The sequence below is a fragment of the Poeciliopsis prolifica genome, unplaced genomic scaffold, assembly GCF_027474105.1.
Source record: "Poeciliopsis prolifica strain line A6 unplaced genomic scaffold, Auburn_PproV2 SCAFFOLD001, whole genome shotgun sequence".
Classification (NCBI taxonomy): domain Eukaryota; kingdom Metazoa; phylum Chordata; class Actinopteri; order Cyprinodontiformes; family Poeciliidae; genus Poeciliopsis; species Poeciliopsis prolifica.
Window position 1 is genome coordinate 16,173,286 of NW_026562376.1, and position 24,006 is coordinate 16,197,291.

At 36.7% G+C, this 24,006-nt stretch overlaps 2 protein-coding genes across 3 annotated transcripts in view; one reads left to right on the forward strand and one right to left on the reverse strand.

Moving 5' to 3' along the window:
* The first annotated feature begins 1,719 nt into the window (after positions 1-1,719).
* On the forward strand, positions 1,720-11,950 carry slc38a8a (solute carrier family 38 member 8a). Its single transcript, XM_055032142.1, has 10 exons — positions 1,720-1,972; positions 3,750-3,948; positions 6,186-6,342; positions 6,502-6,606; positions 7,201-7,258; positions 8,407-8,521; positions 8,588-8,735; positions 9,018-9,220; positions 9,302-9,353; positions 10,722-11,950. Exons 1-10 carry the CDS (start codon positions 1,775-1,777, stop codon positions 10,822-10,824), a joined length of 1,338 nt encoding a protein of 445 aa, XP_054888117.1. The 5' UTR covers positions 1,720-1,774; the 3' UTR covers positions 10,825-11,950.
* Positions 11,951-15,095: 3,145 nt separating this feature from the next.
* Positions 15,096-24,006, reverse strand: part of necab2 (N-terminal EF-hand calcium binding protein 2) — an 87,126-nt gene continuing 78,215 nt past the window's right edge. For both annotated transcript variants that reach the window (XM_055032173.1, XM_055032166.1), the window contains 4 exons: positions 22,509-22,621; positions 19,326-19,403; positions 17,541-17,632; positions 15,096-16,653 (listed from right to left, as the gene is read on the reverse strand). In XM_055032173.1, coding sequence (XP_054888148.1) covers positions 16,625-16,653; positions 17,541-17,632; positions 19,326-19,403; positions 22,509-22,621 — 312 coding nt within the window. In that variant the 3' untranslated portion in view covers positions 15,096-16,624. The remainder of the gene's footprint in view (positions 16,654-17,540; positions 17,633-19,325; positions 19,404-22,508; positions 22,622-24,006) is intronic.

Genomic DNA, 24,006 nt, shown 5'->3' on the forward strand with positions numbered 1-24,006 from the left:
CCTCTTTGTTGATGGCCCCGCTCTGAAGCTAATCTCTCTTGGAACCTTGGGAAACTGGTAAATGACCTCGGAGATGGCTAGATGCGCTAACAAGATTTGGGAAAGCTGGTGGTGAGAGGAGGTCACATGTACTCTTTCCTTGCAACGTTCCCAGATTTAGAGGACTTCCTGTTTGGCCAGTCAGGTCGCCTGGAAGAATCATGGTGAAATATTTTAAATTCTGTGGTTGTGCTGTACCACTCTGCATCTTACACCCCTGCTTCTCCTCCAATTCCACCTCCTCACGTGTCTTTGGATTAGCCCCACTCCATGTTTCCTTGAGCATAATGTGTTTCTAGTTGACTGAGTTAGATGACCAATGCCAAAATCATAAAATCAGCTTTTAGTTGGATTACATCCAAGTCCAATTTCAGCTGATTGTTATGAAATGTGTCAACACCTATGGTAGGAGACAAATAAATATTTTCAAAGCTTAGCCCAACCTTTAATGTGACATCTGTCTGACATTATTTAGCTGTCACACAAATCTATGTGAGGATAATAAGGTAAAAAGAACAAAGAGACCTGGAATGACCTGGTTGCATAAGTTTGCAGACCCTTAAACTAATACTTTGTTAAAGCACTTTTTGCTCCCATTTCAGAATCTGTCTTTGGTATTCATCTGCCACTTTTTAAAATTAAAAACAGTTTCACTCTGTGTACCAGTGGCAAAGACCAAAAACTCCAACTGTTTTGGTCTTTGCTGATGTTGTTAGAAACCTGCAGGGACAAATTTTAAAACCCAGCACAGATTCATTTAAGGAATGTATCCTGGAAGGTTACTTCAGCTAACCTTCCAGGATCTTATTAGCATTTGCTCTTTATCGCCCTTATATAAAGCCATACTTTGCAGAGTGGATAAAAATAACCAAAATCATTTAATTGCACAAGCGTCAGTCAGGAAAAAAGTACCCCAAAAAACCATTTCTTAAAGAGCAGATTTGACTCTAATGGACAATCTCTCAAAACTTTGAAACAGCATGGATTATGTTCCAATGAAACATAATCTATGTTGGGGCAAAAACTGGGACAACCGTAGCCAACCGTCTCTGTGGGTAACTTCTCTTAAGCTACAACTACTTAGAAACGGGATATTATTCTAAAACTTTTAGTGAATTCCACTATACATCAAAATTACAAAAGTAAAAATCTAAAGTACTAGAATAATTATACCCTGGTGCAGCAGATGTTCTCCATTACAGTAGTGAAATAAAAAATATAACTGAAGAGAAGATAAATATTACAAAAATAAACGTAATTGTCATCTTTATAATGACCATCTCGATCAATGTCAGAAAGGACAAGCTTTGATTAGTTCTTTGTTTATTTACTAACATTAATTAGTAATATAATGAACTAATTATATTTTTTGTGTGCATTAAGCTTGCTTTGTTGCCCTCAATGGTGACCCTTTCAGAAAGACTAGTTCGTAACTCAAATGATTAATTTATCACTTATTGAACAAAATAATCAAGAGTTATAGCATCTTAAAGACATACGAAGTTGTTTAACAAACAAACCAAAAAAAAGGTCATAAATTAAAAATCAAAGCATCTCAGTTTTATTCACACGCGTACAATAAATGTTAAGCTTCCGAGCAGTCCCTGAAGGCAGCAGCTGCCCTACAGACCGACCCTCCCCTCTATCCCGGGCTCACCTGGTTCAGTGGGCGGCCGTCGGTGCTCAGAGTGCCGCTCTGGCCGAATCTCGCTGTGGTTCTTCTGCCGAGCAGAGCATGGAAGAGTTAGCCAGGGAGAGCATCGGCCTGCTGGCCTCAACCTCTGCCAAGCCGCCAGTCGACGCGGGGCCCCGGCTGGGCTCCATGGGAGCCGTCTTCATCATGCTGAAGTCCGCGTTGGGCGCCGGCCTGCTGAACTTCCCCTGGGCCTTCGCTCGAGCCGGCGGGGTTCGGAGCGCGGTCACCGTGGAGCTGGTGAGAGCGCTCTCGTTTTGAGATACTCGAAAAAAATAATAATAAAAGAATAAATGTCGTATTAAAAGTTTAGAAAGAACACGTTTGTTTAAAAGTAATATTTATCTCTACATGGGGTAATATTTATAGATATTTGGAACTTCTGACGCAGAATTGTAAATCGGGTAAATTAACCTGATTTGTTTCACCTGAGATGTCTTCAGCTCTGACCTAAGCTCTTTAAGGAGTTTTTCTGACTCTTGTGTTTTAAGTTTGTCCCACAATAGAAAGAGATCAATGTGCAGATTGGACATGAAAACATTATTCTTGAACTGTATTTATCTTTATTGTGGAGTAAATGAAAACTCTGCTCTTATCTCAGGTTAGTTTTAAAAGTGGCTGTTCTTGTACAAAAATTAAAAAAAAAAATTGGATTCTTTGCTCTTTTTGGGAATACATAGAAATCCGTAATGATGCAAGGATGAACAAATATTATTTACTGACCTTTAACTGCTAAACTACTTTAAATCCAAGCTCTGCGTTCAAAATTAAGTACATATTTTGCTTTATTTAGGCTGTTCTTCAAACTTGATTGACTTGCAAAATTATTATGTGTTGCATTCAAAATAAATGTTCTTTACATTGAATACAACATTTTAAATTACACATATCTTGTACTTAGCAGCTAATGTTTAGTGTCACTGTGTTTGAAATAAGGATGTTATTAATTTATTGAAGATATCAGAAAGTCTAAAAAAACTAAAAGTTGTTTGGTAATAATTTGTCTTCTTTGTATAATAAGATGAAGTGCTATTGTCTCAATTTATCTTAAATGCAACAGGATTAAATTATGTGCAGAACAGAATATTGAAGTGATTTCACTATGTACAAATTTTACTTCTAAAAGACTCAGTTTGGAAATCTGTTTCAATACTCTGATAAATACTCCAAAATACTGCACCCAATTTCCCTTACATTCCAAAAAGCTAATGCAAAGTAAAGAAGTGTTCAGATACTATACTTCTTTGGAATGGAGGAAAATGATTTCAGGCAACTTTGTCTGTTTAATAAACATTTGATCTCACAGTTGGTGTACTGGTATGTGACTGAAAAGGGGGCCTAAATGCAACAAGAGATCTTTTTACGGCAAAAACTTAACGGGTTTTAGCAAGCCTGCTGTTTTCTAGCTTCACCTTATGGCTCTTGAGTATTCTGGCTGCTTACCTGAACACATATAAAACAATTTGTAACACTATCCTATGGCAAATTGGGATCTGGAGGCAGATGTATGTACTGGTTATCTGCGCTGCCCTCAACATTATTACACCGTTTTGTTGTTTCATTAGAGTGATTTATGCTTGCTTGACTGCTAAATATTGCAGAGCTGCCCAGTGCTTAACTGTTTAATTTGTTTAGTGTTAGATGCTATTTATAGCTAGCCAGTATGAGATGTAATGTTAACAAAACAGGTGCGGATTAAGTGTTTTAGATGTGCCTAAACGTAGCAACAGTTGGCTTTTAATCTAAAGATGCCTTTTACATCCATATATTGTTTACAGTAAACTTCTCTATAGTTCAACAAGACATAAAAATCATTAATCTTAATTTGCTTCTGCAAATTAAAAAAACACCCAAACTTTCTGAAAAATATGGATGATCAAGAATGTGAGTAATTCGACTATTCAAATCATGATAAATAATGTTTTCAAAAACATGACGTTGCTTCAGTGTTTGTGAATGCAGATTAAAACAAATCCCTCAAAAGTCAAGTGTTGCAATCATGTGTTTCTGTCCTCAGGTCTCTCTCGTGTTCCTGATCAGTGGGCTGATCATTCTGGGCTATTCCTCCTCTATCTGTCGTCAGCACACCTACCAGGCGGTGGTGAAGGAGCTGTGTGGCACAGCCATTGGTCAGCTGTGTGAGATCTGCTTCATCTTCAACCTTTTCATGATCTCTGTGGCCTTTCTGGTCGTAGTGAATGACCAGCTGGAAAAGTGTGAGTAATGATCGTCTCTTTAGGTCTGCACTTCTGTAGCTGATGTTCGTTGCCTTGCTCCAGATGGGTGTTTTTCTTTAAGTTTGGTGACAATTGCATTCATACTTGGTGAGATAATTACATTGCTTTAGGACTGTATATGACTGCATATCGGCTTATGAGTGATTTACAGTATATTGTAGTCGGTGCTGATCATAAACTTCTTGTAGGGTACCAGTTCTCCAGGGACAGAAGTTGTGAAAAATAGAATAATTATAGTAAATATAGCAGCATATTTAAAATAAACATGCGTAAAACATGAGTAGTCAAGTAATAAAGTGACAAATTAGCTGGAGGAAAAGATGAGACTTGGACTTTATAAAATTCTGTTTTATTTTTATTTCCCAAATTCCCCTCTTTATATTTTTTTCTGAAATTGCACCCATTCCATCTAACTGTATTTAATAACCCAAAATGTGTGTAATTATGGAGTGAATGAAAACAAATCAACAGTCATAGTTATTTATATTTACTATTGTTCAAGTTTTATACCTGTAACAAAGTGCTGTGGTTGAGCAGAACATTTACGTTTTCTTTCAAAGTATTTAATTGCTTTAAATAACAAGAACATTATGTCCAAAACAAAAATCTCACTATTTCAATATTTAAAATTATTATTCCCTTCTTTTAAAAATTCTCTATTTATATCCACATGAAGATATTTATCCATTAAAGAAACCAGAAATCAATAAACAGTTACATAAAAATCAAGACGCTAGCAAATTTTTTTTCACATCTATCCCAGACTTGTCTGTTAAAGTTTGATAACTGTCTGTGTTTTTGTGCTTCTCTCTCCCATCCTGTCCTCCTCTCCTTCTACTTGCTGCTGTTCGAGAGCAGCAGTGAAAGTTTCCACTGAGAGAAAAAGAAACAGTAAACAGTTTTTTCTATATACCAAAAAAACATAGTAAAGCATCTTTTTACATGCGCCTATCAGGGTACCTGAGTGACTAATGCCAGCTCCGATATTACGATTTCTCTGGAAGGCTTTTGTCACCACATTACAAATTATGCATAAAAAATTTTCTGTTGCGTGATTTATTTTTCACAAATCTCACTCCTGTAGTTGATTTTCCAATAAGAATTCAACTCTCGTCAGGTTCTTGAGTCTTGATTTAAGTCATTTTTTTAAAGTGGTATTTAATATTGCACCAAATCTTACAAATAATTTCCTAATGAGCACTATTCATGGTCAACTAGACTGTTTTAAGTTTTTGTCAGTACCAGCTGTATTACAGAAGGAAATGGTCAAAAATAACCCTTCTCAATTTATTGAAGAGATGTTGCTCTTTATCGTCCTTGTGGATGTAACAGAATTTCACAAACGTGACGTAAATTGCATTTTTTTGGACCACTGTCATCTACAATTTTGTCAGAAAGGTATGAGATGAGTAAGCTTTCTTGTGTGACAACATGCATTTCCATTCAGACTACATATATATATCTATATATATATATATATTGTGTTTTTTATTGACAATTGTTGTGTCATATCACTGTGTTCATTTGGTCAAGTTTAATAAATTTCCAATCAGTGTAAAGTTCCCTTAAGTCAAGACTATGAAGTGATAAAAACGGATGCATCTGGAGTAAGCACATATAAAAGAAAATTTAATAATGAGGAAAAGATAAATATTTTTCACTGATCATATTACAGGTACATCTAAATAAATTAGGATGTACCTGCAAATACAAAAGTGCAAATATTTCTTGCCATCCATCTCAAAAGAGTGAAACTCGTATATTATACAGAATCATCACGCAACGATCTATACCAAATCTTTGTTTCTTTTAATCTTGATGATTAGTGATATTTAACATTTTCACCATATCTTTTTAAATGTACCAGTATGATGCCAATCTAATTTTCTTGAGGATGACGGAGGTATCATCACTTTCTTCAGATTATCACATTGAATAAAACTTCCTTGTGATTTTATTATTTTTTGTGCCCTCTTTAGTTGGACCAGATCCAGTGTTCAGAATTAACCAAAATTCTTGAGTACAGCTTATATTTGCCCAGGCACAATGAAATAACAACCTCAGAGAAATTTAAAATTATTAAGATAATAAAATAGATATTTTGTCTCACATAATTTAAGCAACTGTTATTCATGCTTAACAGAGACTCAAAATGAACCTCCAAATGAAATATGCATCCTAAACTTTTGTTTTTGTATCTGGTTTCTGTCCTTTAGTGTGCAACACTCTGTATGAGCTGGTGACTGCTCTGCCAAAGTCTGAGATGCCCTATCACTTTTACACTGACCACCGATTTGCCCTGGTTCTGCTCTGCTTCTTCCTCATCATGCCAATGTCCATCCCCAAGGAGATCACCATCCAAAAATACACCAGGTTGTGTAATTTATCACCTTTTCAAATAATTTTCTTTTCCATAGGACGGCAGATGTGGCTCAAACAACAGTTACCAGCTGAAACAATGTAAATACTTAACAAAGGATGCCCTACTGCAGTATGGTCAGTCTAAAACTGTTTTTCCTGGTCCTCTCCTAGTGTTCTGGGTACGCTTGCTGCAACCTACCTGACTGTATCCATAATCATAAAGAACTTCACCATGCCGCCTGTTCCAGATCACAGAAGCCCTTTCTACTCCAGTGGGTATGTGAAACGCATCCGTTATTTGAGCTATATTTAACTAGGTTTAACCATAAATCTCCTTAAAATCTAAATCAGACATCACTGTTTAAACTCTCTCCATCACTAACTCACTTGACCATAACATTGAGCTTTATCTCAGTTGTGAAATATTACTAAATGCAGTGCAGGAAGGACTCTGCTAAGATTTTCTTATGTCACTGATTCCATTTGTGTTCATGGATGTTTCATCTTTGCTTTTTCCTGATTATGCAGTTCTGTTGGTTTCTTTGGGTCATAATTTTCATTGTGGTTTGGACCTTGATCAGAAAAAGGCCTGCTCCTGTTGGGTGGGGGTATCTAAGTGCCTTGTTTATGAGTTTTGGTTGGATGGAGTGAGAGATGGTCGGGAGGATTGGGACTTTTTCTCCTGTAATGCAGGTGGTGCTCAAGTTTGTTGTGGTAGAGAAAGACCTGAACCAAAAGGCAAAGCAGGAGATATGATAACTCAAAGAATGAGATTGTAGATATCTTCAGATGGTTATTCTTGGTTTTTAAACATTGTTAGATGTGGTGATTATAACAAAAACTCCAGATAAAGTCTTGATGTGTCCACAGGACTGGCGCCTGGGAATCGATGTTCAGCGTGATCCCAACCATCTGCTTTGGTTTCCAGGTGAATTCAACAATTTGCTTTAGTGTTTTTTTTTGGGACCATTTGAGACCATTTGAGCATGTCGGCATCAGAGTATTGCAAAACTGTGGGTCACTCTGTGCAGCTGTGTGTTCTGTATTTCAGTAATGAAGTTGGTTTAAATCTTGTATACTGACTTGGAAGTTTGCACTTTCTCAGAAAAAGTGTTTCTATACATTGCAAGGTTAGCAGTTTGACCTGTGTCAACTTTATAATGTTTAATATTGCAGAGTGTGAGCTCGGAGCTCATTCTGTCAGTCAGCAGTAGGACTGATTTATGTGCAACTGCCCAGCTTGCCCTTGTAACCTCTGAAGACTGCTGTCAGTAGGATCTAATAAAGCCAAAGGAAAGTGCAACTGGATTGATACATTGCTTCTCACACCAACACTCTGTCAGGCAGAGTGCTGAAAAGAGAGCTGATGAGGTCCTGATCGAAGGGGAAGGGACGAACAGAGAAGGGAGATTTTAAAGCAGCTGATGGTAGCTGGGACAGGAGTGAGAATCCTGAAGTCTTGATGGCTTAAGTCTGAGACATTGTAGAACTGTGAGCTTTCCTTTAACTCTTGACTTTATGCTGGAATCACATCAGCAACATGGTTTCATATGATGAGCTACAAGTTATGTCCCTGGTGGAAAGAAACCAGTGCCCCAGGTTGTTGACTTAGAACGGTTTCTTGTTATGCTGGATTTAATAACATCGAGTGTAGTGTATTATATGCATTCAATTGTATAATTACAAAGTGTGTGATAGCTTAGGTTACAGAGCCAAATTTAATATCTAAACTCCATTGTATTAAAGGTTGGAGATTAATTTACAATGTTTCAGCATGAACTTTCACTACAGAGTGGACAAGGGGTAATTAAACTTTATTGCTTACTTGAAGAAAAGGTGTTTTGAATAAAAACATGGTCAAGTAATTTCTCTCTCCCATAAAGGGGACACCAGCTGCCACTGTAGACTGAATTTAATTTTAGTTTGACATGCTGGGGAGTTTTCATTCATTTCAGCTCTTTTGCAGATAGATTTAAAAAGAGAAACCAAATGTGGATGTTCATTCTAGTTATTGCGACCTGTAACCTTTTCAACTGATTGTTCAACATAACATAAGAGGAGTTTCTGTTCTTGCAGTGCCATGAGGCTTCCATCGCCATCTACAGCAGCATGGAGAACCAGCGGCTTTCTCACTGGGCCTTCATCTCTGTGGTCGCGATGGTTATCTGTCTCATTATTTACTCCCTCACAGGTCAGAACACCTGTGACTTTTCACCTGTGTGACACAACAGTGAACTCACAGAGGTTTTTGCTTTAGGAGTTTACGGATACCTGACATTTGGAAAGACTGTGGCTCCGGACATTTTAATGTCGTACTCCACTCATGACAAACTCATGCTCGTTGCCAGACTGCTGTTTGGAGTCTCCATAATCACCATCTATCCCATCATCGTGTTGCTGGGCAGGTCAGCCATGTTGCTTTTAAAACCAGTGTGAGCCTCTCTTGGCTATCATTTCAACCAGGAATTTCCTGTCCATACAGTTGTTACTGGATAGTTTCTCTATTTTGGGGCTGTTCTCTAATCCAGAGAATAGAGAAATCAGCAGATTAGTGGCTTCTTTTCTCTGTGATTCTCCAAACTCAATCTGACATCTCTCTGCTGTGCACATTTTGTTGTCTTTCAAGTCTCATTATATATTTTAATGTTGTGTTAAAATAACATTAAAATATGTTTTGAACACATCAGATCAGTGATGCAGGACCCTCTGCTGAGCCGGTGGAGGAGACGGGGCGAGGCGCTGATGGTGAAGTTTGAATGTCGCAGCCGATGGGTTCTGACGGTTCTGTGGATAATGACGACGCTAGTCATTGCTGTGTTTGTACCAGACATCAGTAAAGTTATCAGTGTCATTGGAGGAATCAGTGCCTTTTTCATCTTTATATTCCCAGGTAGAGCTCTTGTCATGTAGGTACGTTCAATAAAACCAGTTGCTGTTGTGTTAAAGAGTGTGTGTGTGTTTGTTTCTACAGGACTCTGTTTGATGTTTGCCATGCAATCTGAGCCAGTATCCTGCAAGACCAGGTGAGGACAAGCTTCATTTAAATGTTAATGAATTTAACTGTGAATTAATCTGAATTGCTCATCTGTTTAAGCAGCTGTTTTTTTTTTTCATTCCCTGTAGTGAGTCCACATAATTTGATTAGATCTGTGCAAACCCAAAGCAGAACTAAAACCAGAAAATAAAAGAAAGGACCAACATCTAGTGTAGAGGGACAACCAGTTAATACATCAGTAATTATTATTTCTTACTATCCAAAAAATAATGGTTTCAGTTTTACTTTTTTGTATTCTTATTATTGCTTAATTTCTACCAGCCTCAATGAATTGGTTCAGCGTGTCTGCAAAAGAAAAAAAAAGCTAAAATAAATATAAAAAATCTTTTGACCGTTATAGGTAAAAAAAAAAAAAGTAGTTTACATATGAAAATAGATATGGCAAAACTATAGAAAAACACTTTATTTGCAGTATTTTGGCCTGTGTATGTGTGAAGATATTAAAATATTTTAAACATCTCATTTTTTGCTTTTCTTTTTTCCATCAAGACTGAAATTAAATGCTATAAAACTCAGGTGACAGCGTTTCATTCTTGAAAAACACTTTCATTACAGTACACACAATTTCTTCTTAGGTGATTGATGAATATTAAACTTAATATTTTTAAACAATCATCCACTGTTTTATACCTGTTCGGTTGCCATAGTAACGGGTCCATAAGGGCATCCCGGATAACCGTCATCAGCACTTTCTAGCTCATTCTTGAAACGTCCCAAGTTGTTTCTGGGCCTCATGGGATGTGGTAGTCCCTCCAGCGAGTTCTGGGTCAGCCCCAGAGACTCCTCCCAGTGGGATGCCTCAGGAGAAATTGCATCTCGATCTTCTAGTTGTGATCCAAATCTCACGGCTACACAGGAAGATTGACGCATAAATCCAGAGCTTTGAGTTTACTTGTTGGTCTCTACAGCAGTCTGTGGTAAAATTAAATGCAATTTAATTATATTAATTTAATAATCTTAATAAATATTAGATTTTATATTTAGGTAAATTAAATCAGATTTAATTTCACTAAGGTTTTATGGAATCTTATGGTGGCAAAAAAAAAAAAAATGCCTGTAGAACATTTTGTGGATGATTGTCTTAATACACTTCTGAAATTAACCACAACTAGGTATGATTTGATTGCAAGTAATTTTTCCAACAGTTAATCTACCAGTACAGAGGATATGCATATATGAGCATCTTAATGTAATTGAAGGTTTGTAGTTGCAACACTAACCTATTTTTGTGTTAATCATATTAAATAGTTTTCTCTACCCAGCTGTGGATATTCTGTCATGAGAAGTATAAACTTTGTGTATACTAATGTAGTTTTTTTTTTTTAATTCTTTCCAGAATCACCCTTACCATTTGGGGAGCAGTTACCCTGGTCTGTGGAGCCTTTATTTTTGGTCAAAGCACCACCATCGCTGTGATGGAGCTCCTTGGAAAGATTTGACCTCTCAGGGACGTCTATGAATAAGTCTGAACTGTTTTGCTCCTCCTGAGGTCAGTTATGACTCTTGAGTGACGGACGACAGAAACTGAATACCGAGGACACGGACACACACTTTTTCAGCTTTCAGCTCAGTGGTTTCATTGCACTGGGACACAGCCAGTAAAATGGTGCTGTAGAAGATTTTTTTTATGTGAATTTATTGATTATAGCTGCACTGTGACAAAAAAAACTCCAAACTTTCTGCTACTGTGTCAATGACTGAGTAAAACTTTAAAGTGTTTTCTTGCTATTTGTTGATGCTGTTGTTGGGCGCTGTTTTTATTCATTTTCTCAAGAAGGGGTCCAAACTTAAGTTACACCCATCATATTTTTCTTTGCCAATTTAGATTTCTGATTGAGGTCTGTCCTGCCAGTACCATAAAAGGAAAAATTTAGCTCAAGTTTTTTTTGACAGGAATAGTTGAGCAGAATCCATAAAAAAAAAGAAAAAAAAATCCAGTAATTCCCATCTCCGCATCAAAACATGTAATTCATAATCATCTGATTTATTAAATTAAAAAGTGCATCAAAATACATGGGGTTTACTGATTTGAGTGGCATCCTTAGATTTTAGGCATTTGCCTTTTGATCACCTGTCAGGGCCAAGCAAGGCAAAACTAGCCTTTTCATTGATTGGTACAGATAATTTCTCTACTCCAAATAATTAGCCAAAAAAATAAATAAATGAATACAATAAAAATCAGTGGAAATTGGCAGTAGATCTTTAGTTGGGTGGGGAAAAACTTTAGCCTGCTAATCTTTGAAAAGCTTTCAGTGCAGCTAAATAACTGCAAACAGAAGTGGCCCGTTATAAGGTCACACCACAACATCGTCTATTCTTTGATTTGGTGAGTCCAAAACTTGTGATTGTGTGTTGTTACTCAGAGGTGGACCTGCTGCTTTGCTTTGGACTATTATCCTGCTGCATAACCCAAGCGCCTTGAGCTTAAGGTCAAAATCTGATGTCATGACATTGTCCTTCAAGTTTCCCTGTCTGGTTAGTCAACAGAATATTTTTCCAGATGTCTTTGGGATAATCAAGATGCTTTCACAAAATCTGAGAACAATCTTAGTTGTTAGCGGTTTAAAATGTCCATCATAATAAATTTAAACTGCTGAAAATTTTGGAAAGAATTACTAAGCATTTTTAAGTCGCCTTGATGTGAATTCTTGGTTCACAGTTAATTTATTTTATTACAACCGATTAAAAACAAGTTGAATAACCAGCCGTGATCAACTCCTCACCCCTTGTCATTCAAGAACTCCCAACAATACAATTTTTAGCTTTATAGTTTTATTGAATTGTATCACTCTACATCATCTAGAATTTCAACAAAATATTCTTCAAAGACCAAAGATCATACTTGCATCCCTGCAATAAGTCTCTACATTTGAAGAGAAAGCAGTTTTACTGAAACATACATTAAGAATTAATATTTCATCAAACATCGCCATAAAAGTGATAATTCATTCTTTTATGTCGTCTTTCTTATATATGTATTTATATAATACATTTTTAGTCTGTTTTTGTCATAGGAATACTAGAAAATAAATAAAGTAAGAAATGCACAAAACCTATTGAAGGAGTAGCATGGCCTAATACTACATTACTGGACATTCAGTTGACATGCACTCAATAGAAGGATAGAAAAGAACACCGCCATAGAAAGGAAGAGTTATGGCCTTGATATTTTGGCAAATTCCTGATTGGCTTTTTGTATCGCTTGATGACAGACTCTGATGTTACCAGCAGCAACATCAGATCCGTTCTTTTTTTTCTTTTTCTTTCCTGCAGCTAACATTGACGCCGTACTGGTGTGAAACACTTCAACGACATAACTCTTTCATTGTATGACAAAGCACTGAGGAGGAGGCGGGAGAAGGGTGGAAAAAGTACACAGTCTGAGGGACATTCAGGAATGTATTAACAGGAAACAGTACTCATTTTTTTTAACCTCTAAATCGTCAACTTTCAACCCCAAGAAAGAATCCTCGATTAGACGGCGTGGGCTGCGCTGAACACTGTAAAGCTTATGGCTTTCAGTAAGCTGTAGGTAAACACCAATTCATGCAATATGGCTTCGTTTTTACTGGAGTACTTCAACTTCTTATAGAAAGCAAATATGACTCATGTTTTGACTTAATTTCTACTTTAAATTGTGAGAACTTAAATCTGTGAAGATTTAATCAAAGCAACAATTTTTACTGTTTTTTTTTGGGGGGGGGAGGAGATTTAAAATTATTTCAATCACAGCAAAGATTAAATACATCTCTGCTAAAATTGAGCAAATTGGGAAGGCATTATTTTACACTGGGAATGCATTGTAGCCAAATAACTGCTTGAAAACCTGACAACAAATGAAAAACAAAATGGGTTTAAAAACTACATATTTAAAATGACATGTTTAGACTTGCCAATCGTTAGTCTCCATCTCCTAAAAAAAAGGGATTAACAGTTAAAACAAATTAATCTCCATTGTGACTGAAATTGATGATTCTTTTTTTGATTTCCAGCTGGATTGTTCATGTTTCCATTAATGTAGGCATAGTAGCCCAGGCAGCTAAATTAATTGATCAGACTTGTATGCAGTCTTTGTGCCTCAATGTTGGATGGTAGTTTGCAGAATGGATACAAAGGTTTTTGCTGACGCGTTCAACATTGACCCATAGTGTCACTGGCATCAAAGGATACACAACAGTATTTATTTTGATACAAAAACCGTAACTCCCTGGCGTCTGATTTGCTTTAGTGGCTTGTAGAAACTCATATCATTCAGAGGAGGAGTTTAAATGTTAAGTTGTTGAGGTGTACAATCAGCTGTTGGATGCAATGCATTGCCATATGAAAGGCTATAAATTGGTCAAGAGTAAGGAGTCAAATGTTGGTATGTTAAAGTTGGGCTCAGACTAGCAGAGGAACCACAAGTAGGATTAATGTCGGATCCGCATTAAAAATGTGTAACTGTAAGCAATGCAAGTAAACATGAATTACATGATTCATTGTCCTATCGATAGCCGAAGATATTGATAGGACAATACACATAGGACACATAAATGTTTTGCTTTCTTGTTTATTTGCTTCAACAGTTAATTTTGTTTGTTCATATTTATGTGTAGTCAGACAACAGCTTTGTAAAGAAATTGTTGGAGCACGCTGAGCCACATTGTGCTCTCTGTCATTAGCTTTAGGTCTGCTTTATGGCAAGGTTCAAAGTTGTCACTGAGCAAGGTTTGTTAGTTTGTATTAGTAGTCTTAATTTTTATTCCTTAAAACATTTGAACATGGATGCGAAACCAAATTGACATGCACTTTTGCGAATTGGAAAGTAGGTTGTCATTGTTTCAGCAATGTTGATACCTACTGATAACGAGGGAGAAAAAATACTTTTCAAGATGACTGCTCTAAACTTTAATAACTCCATAAATGGCACCTAATCTCTAACTGTTCAAAAGGCCCAGTTCTTCTCTAAAAACACTATTTTGTAGCTGAAGAGCTCAAAACCTCTGCAGGGTCCCTTTAGACCTTTGAGGTTACTGAAAACAATTCTCACGTCTGTAATAGAAATCCAAAGGTATTTCGGCAGCTGGATATTATTATTCTGCAAGTCCCGGAGACCTGACTCTGCTCAGGGCAGCCCAGCGCCCTAAAGGAAGGAATTGGTGCTGGATTGACAGAAGTGCCAGTGAGGGTTGATTCCCAACTTTCTACTACTGACTGTCTCTCTTGGATAGGAAGCAGAAGTGCAGATGAAAGTGAGTCAAACAAGGACTGAAGTGAAAGCCAATGGCAATACTATTGATTTCTAAATACTTTCATGTTGGTCACTATGTAAACGTATTTTTTTTTACATTGTGCTTTTTTAGTCTGATTGCTTTACAATGGTGGCGGTTTCCTTTTTAACAAGGCAAGTGGCCTAATTCGACTCCCCAAAACCAGAAAAAACCTTAGACGACTCCATCTTCACATAACTACAATTGTTATTTAACAGCTGAATGTTTAAGTGAAGCATTGTATATTCTGTGGCCGAAACACCCATGCAGGTTTGTAAACTCTTGTATCAGGGTGGTTTTGTGATAATGCTATGGTAACTATACTTACTGATTTTTCATACAAAAAGTGAAATATATCTTGTGAATGTGATTATATGTCAGGGAATCTAATTATTTTTTCTACAATATTCATGGAAAAATTTGAAGTGTATTTCACACAAGCTTGTTTACTTGAAATCAAAGGTCCAGCAAATGTTCCAAACCAGCTCCAGTTTTTTTTTTTTTATGTTTAAGGCTTTAAATCAGACTTTGTTACAGATTTTAAACAAACTGAAGAGAAACTGCTGCACCGCCTGAATCCAATTTCACCGGGACAGAATTTACACCATATCACTGAGACGTGTCAATAAATACAAATATAATCAGAATAGAACAGTTTTAATATGTACAAGCTCTGCTAGACAGTCACCACTAATATGAGCTAACCATCACCAATTGTAGACTGAGGCAAAAAGTAGAGCAAGTGAATTGCATGAAAAGCAGCAAGGTGCTTCACATTTTCTTTCTCCAAAATCTGTGTCCCAACAAAAATAAACTCTACCCATAAATTAAGGAAATAAAACGAAGCCGTATGTAAAACGATGAATAGGTTACCACTGAATCTTTGTGAAAAGATTCCTGGTTAGTTCCTTTCAGGAACTAATCATAAGATGATTGCTGTTTTGTTGCTCAGGTGTGTAAAACCTTATTTACTCATTACACCCACAGCAGCCATTATATCATCAGAATGCTCTTTAAAACAAGAAGCCCTGATTTTTTTCTTTTTCAAATAGAAATTTTTTTAAGACTCCTCTGCTGAAGCATGACAATTAAGAGTACTTAACTGTGGATACAAATTAGGCAATTTAAATCCCATTAACAATATGTAGCAACTGTTGAAAATCTGACATGTGGGATCCCTAGAACTAGTTTCTGAGCTGTATGCATGGAATAAATTTGATGCTCTCTAAAGTAAGATGGACATGGAAGCAGTGTATACCGCAGTCTTTGGACTGTTTCTGTTTAGTATCTGGAGCAGTAAAACCAACTTGTATGTCATAACTATCCTTACATGAAACAAACAACTTACATCAGTACAGCATTGCAAAAAGCCATATGTTGTGTGCCTGGTGGGAGTTACTGGAGTTTGATTTTATACTGTCCTAATTTTCTATTTAATAGTTTCCAGTTGCATAACTTTAACTAGAGAGGCAGCTATCAGAGGCTTGCATTTTTCCTGAGTACAAACTAAATTGACATTTATGGCTGCTGATGGTCCTAATCAGTTCTGCAAGTTTAAAATGGTCAAGGTGAGTGTAATGTTTTCAGAAATGTAGAGTTAGCTGCAACTTGTTAATGAAGGCTAAAAGGATGAGCAGTTTACGGCAACACCATCATAAAGTGTTGTAAAATAAAAATAATAATGCCAATGTATAATCCAAAAACAGACTTTGCTACATGACTTACAAACTCATATTCCTTGCTACATAAACTCTTCCTCAAAGTGGCTCAGAGCTACTTTAAGCAACATATCATCCCATTGCAAACATTTTTGTCTTCTCACATTAAATTGAAAAATTTTCTCTGCAGATGATGCCCTTCCTTTGCACTATGTAAACATGTACTTACAAAAAGAGTTAAAGGATAAAGGGAGGAGGAGGGATAGTAAACAGGTTGGAGTAAAAGAAAGTGTCCAGGAGGAGTCTTGGCGTGTAGTCGATCATCTTCATGCTCAATCCCTGTTCACGCTGCACCAGGCGGCTGCAGAAGGAAACAAGGAAGAAGCTTTGAGACTGGGAAAGTTATTCAAGGTATGATCAGAAACAGCCTGACAAGCAATGCCTTGAAGATTAGTTTTATTCAAATTGTTCAAAAGTAGCCATGTCGTTAGTCCACAACTGAATATTGAAGATTCAGATCAAAACGGGCTGATTAAGCATCAAGTATTACTGCTTACTGCACTTCCAGTTCAAAGATGCATCTCAAACTGGGCCTGAAGCAGCAAAACAAACTGATATCATTAGTTTTTTTTAAAGTGCTGTTTGGTTTTATGCCAGATCTAAGGGACTGTTCTTCCTTTTGGTCAGCAGTAGTTTTAGCTTTAGAAGTCACTCATCGATATTAATGTTGCTTGAGTCTTTTTTTAATATTGTAAAATCATGAACACTGACATTAACTGAGACAAGTACATTCAGAGATGCTTTGGATGCTGTACAATGATGTGGTGCAAGTAAATATGTGGTTTCAACAGTGATTTCCTGGTTGCAAAAATAAATGTTATACTTAAAACATTTGCTCAGAATGGAACCATAAAAGATGACAAATGATCTCATCTGGTCAAACGACAGCAGCTGTGGTGGCAGTGATTTATTCTCAGAAGACATCTTGATTTGTTAAGCCGCTCTGCTGGCAAAGTTAGTTGAAAATCAGCTTCTCATCAGTGTTGCACGAAGACCGCTATGGCTAGACAATGCTGTGCAGCTCTGCATCAACACTTTCACTTACTTCATTATTAAAATGATGAATGTTTTGGTCTTAAACATTAAAAAGTGGCATTTTGGGGATGATGGACTGAGCTAAAGGCCTATACTGCACAATGAAGGTCAAGATCATGAAGTTAATTTTCCATTAATGGCCATTCCACTAACCTGGCACTGCTACGGAGGAGATGGCCTCGGGCTTGCACAGTGTGTCCACCTTCACATGCTGAAAGGCTTTGTTGGGAGGCGATTGAAGGTGCCTGAAGTCAGAGGAAAAAGGTGAGAGTGCAAACACACAGCCACTCAAAAGGATGCATGGCTTCAAATTGCTTAGCCTTTACTGTAAGGCCTGAAATATTAATAGCGACGAGATGCTGTGAGCAGCGGAGCAGAAATTCAGATCAGCAGCTTGTCCTCATGCCCACCATCACTAAATCACAGTGATTTGATGCAGCTGAGGAATGCTAATTAAATGTGGGAAGGGGGGATTTATCCAACAGGCTCAGGACATTAATGAAAGGAAAGTGAGTGCTTTATTTATTTGCTGGTCACCAATCAATAAGAAAAACAGTGCTGCAGGAAGAAATGACTTGGTTGGCTCAAACATCCTTTCAGATAAGCTGGAATGCTGACTCAAAAGAACTCGATATGAATGTCTTCACTCACTGTAGCAGTGCTCCCTCATTTACATATGTTTTGTTTTGCCTGCTACATCGGATGAAATTCCAAAAGCTTCCCAAAACTTTGCTTGAACTAGTTGTAATTGGCCCTGTACTCTGCTCACTCTTAATTTCTTCAAGTCAGCTTGTGATGGCTTTCTGCGGCAGGTAAGATACGACTTGAACAAATTTTGTCTCGGTAAGATTAGAAGGTTCAGTGTATTGGATTTTATATGATAGACCAACACAAACACAATGAGGTAAGAAGGAAAGAAAAACATTTTGTCTTTACGAATAAAAAATATGGTTTTCTATTTTATTTCACTTCTTGTGTCAGTATTTTCTAGAACCACATTTTGCATTCTTCTGACCTCTCTTCCATGAAGGCCAGATTTTCTGAGTGACCGTCCAGTAGATGTTTCATCAAAAGACTCCTCCACCTGAGATTTGGATCTCTGCAGCTCCTCCACAGTCTCTATGGATTAATGTTCTTCCTGCCTCGACAATCCCTTTGATAGCTATGGAGTGAGTTCATTATTTACAGGTTTTTCTACCAAACTTATCTCTAAATCATTGTTGATTTTTATTTTTTTGTAAAACCACATCTGAAATATTCAAAACGCAGCTTCGGCAGCTGAAATACCGAAGTGAAGTGCAACTTGACATGCTATTGGCATTTGCACATCAACCAATCCAGGAGTGAACTTCATTTTCCATGGCGTTCGTTGACTGTGCCCAGAATAGCAGAGATAAGAAATGCAGTGCTAAGTTGGTTTCCACAATGTGTATAATTGTGTAGTAAAATAGGCAGTTATTAGTATTTTTATAGGGGGCTTCATAATTGTGTATTCTATTTGTGGGTGGTTGTGGTTCCTAGTCCCACAGATTTCAGGGGTCTACTGCATCATTTTCAGATTGTGAATTGAAAAGTGGACCGTAGCTGGAGATTTTTTAATTGCTTAATCTCTGAGCTATCGCGGTTCCTCTGTGGCCCTGATGCAGTTTGAGCACCGTAATGTTCTATAACAAACCTTTGACACTGAATTAATGCTCACATTAAAACAGACACAATTAGCGAATTATGTAACTCCTGATTAGAATTTGTTACCCTTGGTTTTATTTAGGCTATCATTAGATTTCAATCCGTAAACCTGTTTGAAAGTGTTTCCTCTCACAGCTATGTGCTACTTAGTGATGGTTTATATAAAAGTTTGTGAAAGGGCACAAATACCTCATTTCTAAAATCCTAATCTGGAATGCAAGATTTATTTTAATCCTAATTTTTCTCACTCACCTCTTCCACTCTTCCTCTCCATCCCAGAACTCGTAGACGACAAAGGACAAACCATCTGGCAGACGAACTGCAGTCACGCTAAAGGGAAGCAAGAATGAGTTGAAGGAATTAATGTTCACATTTTTTCTATGTCTACAGGAAGGCAGCGATATTGGAAGAGAAAAGAATCAATAGGAAAAAGTGTAGAAGAAAAGATAGACAATAAAGCATAGAAAACATCATTGTCAAGAAAAAGATGAAAGCACAATGAAAACAAGAGATCAGATAAATAATAGGAATAATTAAAGGAAAATTAGGAAGGAGACTCGCATCCATAAAGAACAAGAATAAACTGTAACAGTATAAGTAAATAGCTGATATCATTATTGGACTTTTCACATATTTATTTCACTGTAATAAACTACATGCTCCATTATTGCTTCCAGAGGAGCACAAATGTGTAAAAACAGGAACCCAAGAAGGTTCTCATAGTCAATATGGGATCTATTTCCAGCGCTTCCTATCGTGCCAGTTTATCTATCAAGTGATGCATTTAGGTGCTGGAAGGAAAAATAAGACCACCGGTTCATGAGAATAATTAAAATCTGTTTTGTTCTGCCGACAAAAAAATGCTATATGCATTTCCACTCGAGTTTCTCCACTCCCCTCCCCACACACTTTTCACCCATTAACTACTTCTACAGACTTTGTGCTATTTCCGCCATTCAACTTTTACCATATTCTGCACATTCAGAACATTATGGTTGTCATTTGGTATTGACATCTTTTACAGTTTACAAAATATTCAGCTTCTTCTGATCATCTAGAGCCCTATTGAAATGAATGGAACATTACATTCTTTTGGGGAAAACAATTCTGCTAAAAGCTTTACACTTTTTCAAAGTCAACTTCTTTCATGGAATTTCAGCTAGAAAATTCATTCAAACTTTAAAATGTAGTCGTATCTTGCATGTAATTCTGAGGTTTGTTTACCAGAATAAAAGAACATTCTGAAAATCTTTAAGCAGGTATTAACACACATTGCTGTATCCTGTTTTTTTTTTTTTTTTTTTTGTCGAATAAGTCTGTTAGTTTCTAATCTTAAATGTCATGTTTTCATTAACTGAAATGGAAAACCCTATTTATCAAAAATAAAAGCTTGCACACCCAACTGATTTACTAAATATGAATACTGATCAATGAACAATAATAGTAACCATGTAAAAGGTTATTAAGGAAGTAATGTACAAAGTAAGGTGTAAGATTTCTTGCAACTTCTTGTAATAAATGATTCTCAAATACGAAAATGTAACCTGACCTGTTGCCAGAAAATTGCATTTAAGGTCTATAGTATCTTAAAATGATCACAGTAATCAAACAGTGTTTTTTTTTAACACCGTTTCAACATCGGATCCATATGCTGAAAAAACATTTAGTGTGCATGCAATTCTTCTATGAAACTCTAGAGGGCAATAAGTTAACTGCTACCTGGTCTCATAAGAATAAGCTGTGCATTTTAAGCTCTGCTTGAGGGTTTAATAAAGTGCTGTGCATGTAATCACACATGCACATTAAAAGATAATGAGTTGGGAAAGCAAAGAGAAAACAACCTTTTATAAAACACTTTATGAAATATAAAAAAGTAGGAGAAAAAAAAAACATATTTACAAGCAATAACATTCCTCCACTAAGAAATCCTCTTAGCAAATCCTCGACCTAAACCTGCTGGAACAAAGAAAAATGCCAACTGCAGACTGAGATTTGTTGATTGGTGCCTGTGTGTGTTAATATGTTGACACCTGACAAGCAGTCAATCCCATAAGTTCCTGCTGGAGTGAATAGTGTTTTTTTTTTCAAATTCAGAAAGGACTTTTTTTCTGTTAGAGCATCTATAGTGTTTTTCTCTAAGTGTAAAACCTTAATGTATTCCTAATTTTAAACTTCACAGAGCTGAGAGAGAGATCCAAAAGTTTACATGGACTAAAACAACAACTCTTCTCCTGAAGTTAATTCAGACCAAATTTCACTTTCTGTAGGTCAGTTATGGATGCCAAAAATTATTTTCATTAACTAAATGCCACAATAATGGATATGCCGGAGATAGATTTCTGTTATAAAAGAAGAAAATCACATTTAGTTTGTCTTTGTTGCAAGAAATTTAAATTTTAACAATAACAAAAAAAATAAAAATAAATCAACATAACTTTAATTGGTACAGTAATTACCTATTCTTACCAAGAAGTACAACACAATTTGCTCCATCTTTTCAACTCAAAAGCTTTTTTGTTGTTCTTTCATTACACTTATGCAGCCTCCTTCAGTTCCACCTTTATCCTTGTTGAGGCTCCTGTATGTGGCACAATCTTTTACTTGGTAATCTTTAAAAATATAATGTTTTAGGACCTTTATTATTATTAAAATATGACTAAAAAACAGATCCAGTTGTGTGCTCCCTTGAACCCGTTGGGATTTGCCTTGTGGGCAAAAGCCTTTCTTCAGACTTAAATTAAAACAAAAAAAACCATCTTAAAACCAACCTGTCACTTTTTTCTTCTGTACAGTACAACAAGAAACTGTGTTTTAAAGAGGGATGGTGGGAGCATAATACATTTCCAAGAATGAATCTGGCTTTTTCCTGTTCATTTGACCTTTTGGTATCAAGATTTAAACCTTTCCCTCGTGCTGAGACTTTACCTTTTACTTCAGTAAATGGTGGCCTAAGAGGTAATATAAAACGTTGTGCAGCAGAACCAGAACCTTTACGTTTTGCCAGGGGCAAAAACTGAACAAGACTCTGGACAACACATGGAGAATATTAAGTCTGGGATTTGGGGAAATCTCTCTGGATATTAGTGTTTCACAGTAGCTGAGTCTGAGTGGGAGATGCAGGAGGATCCAACAGATACAGCATCTCTAGATCAGACCACACAAAAGCTGCTTCATTATTTGCATTGAATATTATTCTTTTGTTGATCTAAAGTACTGAAAGCACATGTAATATTTGGCGTACATGCAGGAACACAAACTACTACTAATAAAGGAACAACCAGTGGAGGAAATATGTGAGGCGTTGATAAATAAAGTGAGAAATATTATATAGGTTTTGTCTCCTAACATGGAGCACATTAATCATTTAAAAGGGGTTACAGTTGTGCTCTGTGCAGCTCAGCAGTTGTAAAAGTGTAGAGCATTAATGAGACTTACTGAAAGCAGTCTCTCTGAGCAGAGACATTCTTCAGGTACTGCTTCAGAGCCTCACAGAACTCGCCGAGCTTCTTCTGGGACACCACCATCTCCTGGCGAATCAGCAGCAAGGACTGCAAGACACGGCAAACAAGGAAGTCAGTTCATGCTAACCAATAAACCTTCATCACAAAGCAGGCATCCTGTATGGAAACCATCTTTAATACTCAATGTTTTCCTTGCTTCTCTTGTCGTTTTGTTCTTTTGCATTGTAGTGCCAGTGCTTTAACCAAAACTATGTGGTTAAGTATGTCTGAATGAGTCATGGTATTGGAAAAGGTTTACCTTCAGTGACTCATTATTGTATTGAAGGAAAAAAATAAAACTTTATCAGAAAGCCTTCAATATTAAATGCTGCACATTTTATTCCATCTCCTTCTCCTAAATAAGGTTATGAGAAATGGTGACATGACTGTTGTTCCTTGAAGGTCTCACAGACAATAGAAGTTTCTGTTATAAGGCATTTTCGTATAAGCTACATCTTAATCATTTACATGTGTGTTTATGCCTGTGAGAAAGTAGACAGTGTATTAATGGGTCGCAACTGGGGCTTCAAGTGGTCAACAACAAAGTGCCAGATTAAATATGCGATCCTTTCAAATTAACGATTCATCCTGAAAGCTGGTTTATAATTTGTGTGTTTTAAATCTCCAAGCAAAAACAAAAATCATTTTCTCGGAAATTGATTACAGTAATCACTTCCTGTCTTTATGGGCTATTGTTCTATTGCATCGCTCCAGATAAATTAAAAATGAATCCTCTCCTAACCCAGATAACTCCAGCAGAGTCTTACTGAAACACTAAAACACTGCTGCACACACAGCAGTGCACAACGGTCACACTCACAGACAGAGAGGTGGGTCATTATTTTATCAGGTTTCATTTGTAACCATAAGACAACCTTTCAGTGCCAGCTATCATTTTGAATCCGAGGTGACAACAGACACTCATTTGGTAGTGGTAGCAGCAGGTAATACAGTATGAGAAAGCAGCAATCTGCATTTAAATTTCAGCTGCTTTAGGTCAATAAAATCTTCCTCCAGCCAGGGTTGATCAGAACCCAGATGAAACACTTGGAATCTGATCAATAGGGAACATCCCCAGTAAATGAATAATATATAAACCCATTCTTGGCCTGGAACTGCAACCCACTCTTGATTTCAAACTCTTCGTTAATAAGATGCTTTTGGTTGCACACATGGAAAAACGGTGTCTATGCAGGCCTGTACACCCGGAGAGAAAAGAATCATCACCCGAACTTCACATATAATTTAGACCTTTTAATGATATAGTTTCTATTTGTGTGAATAAAAGTGGATGCTAAAATTGGCATATATAAAAAATATATTGAGATAATGTCTTTGCTTAAGCACAAAATTTAAAGCTCACATATAAGTTAGTATCATCTGAATATATTTAAATGCAACCTATTGGAAAATATTGAGGACTGTTGATAAAT

Excerpts from the sequence above, each read along its gene's own strand:
- slc38a8a (XM_055032142.1), top strand. The coding sequence starts at position 1,775 with ATGGAAGAGTTAGCCAGGGAGAGCATCGGCCTGCTGGCCTCAACCTCT. Across the intron at positions 6,607-7,200 it reads AGCCCTTTCTACTCCAGTGG|GACTGGCGCCTGGGAATCGA; the intron begins GTATGTGAAACG and ends ATGTGTCCACAG. Across the intron at positions 9,354-10,721 it reads CCAGTATCCTGCAAGACCAG|AATCACCCTTACCATTTGGG; the intron begins GTGAGGACAAGC and ends AATTCTTTCCAG.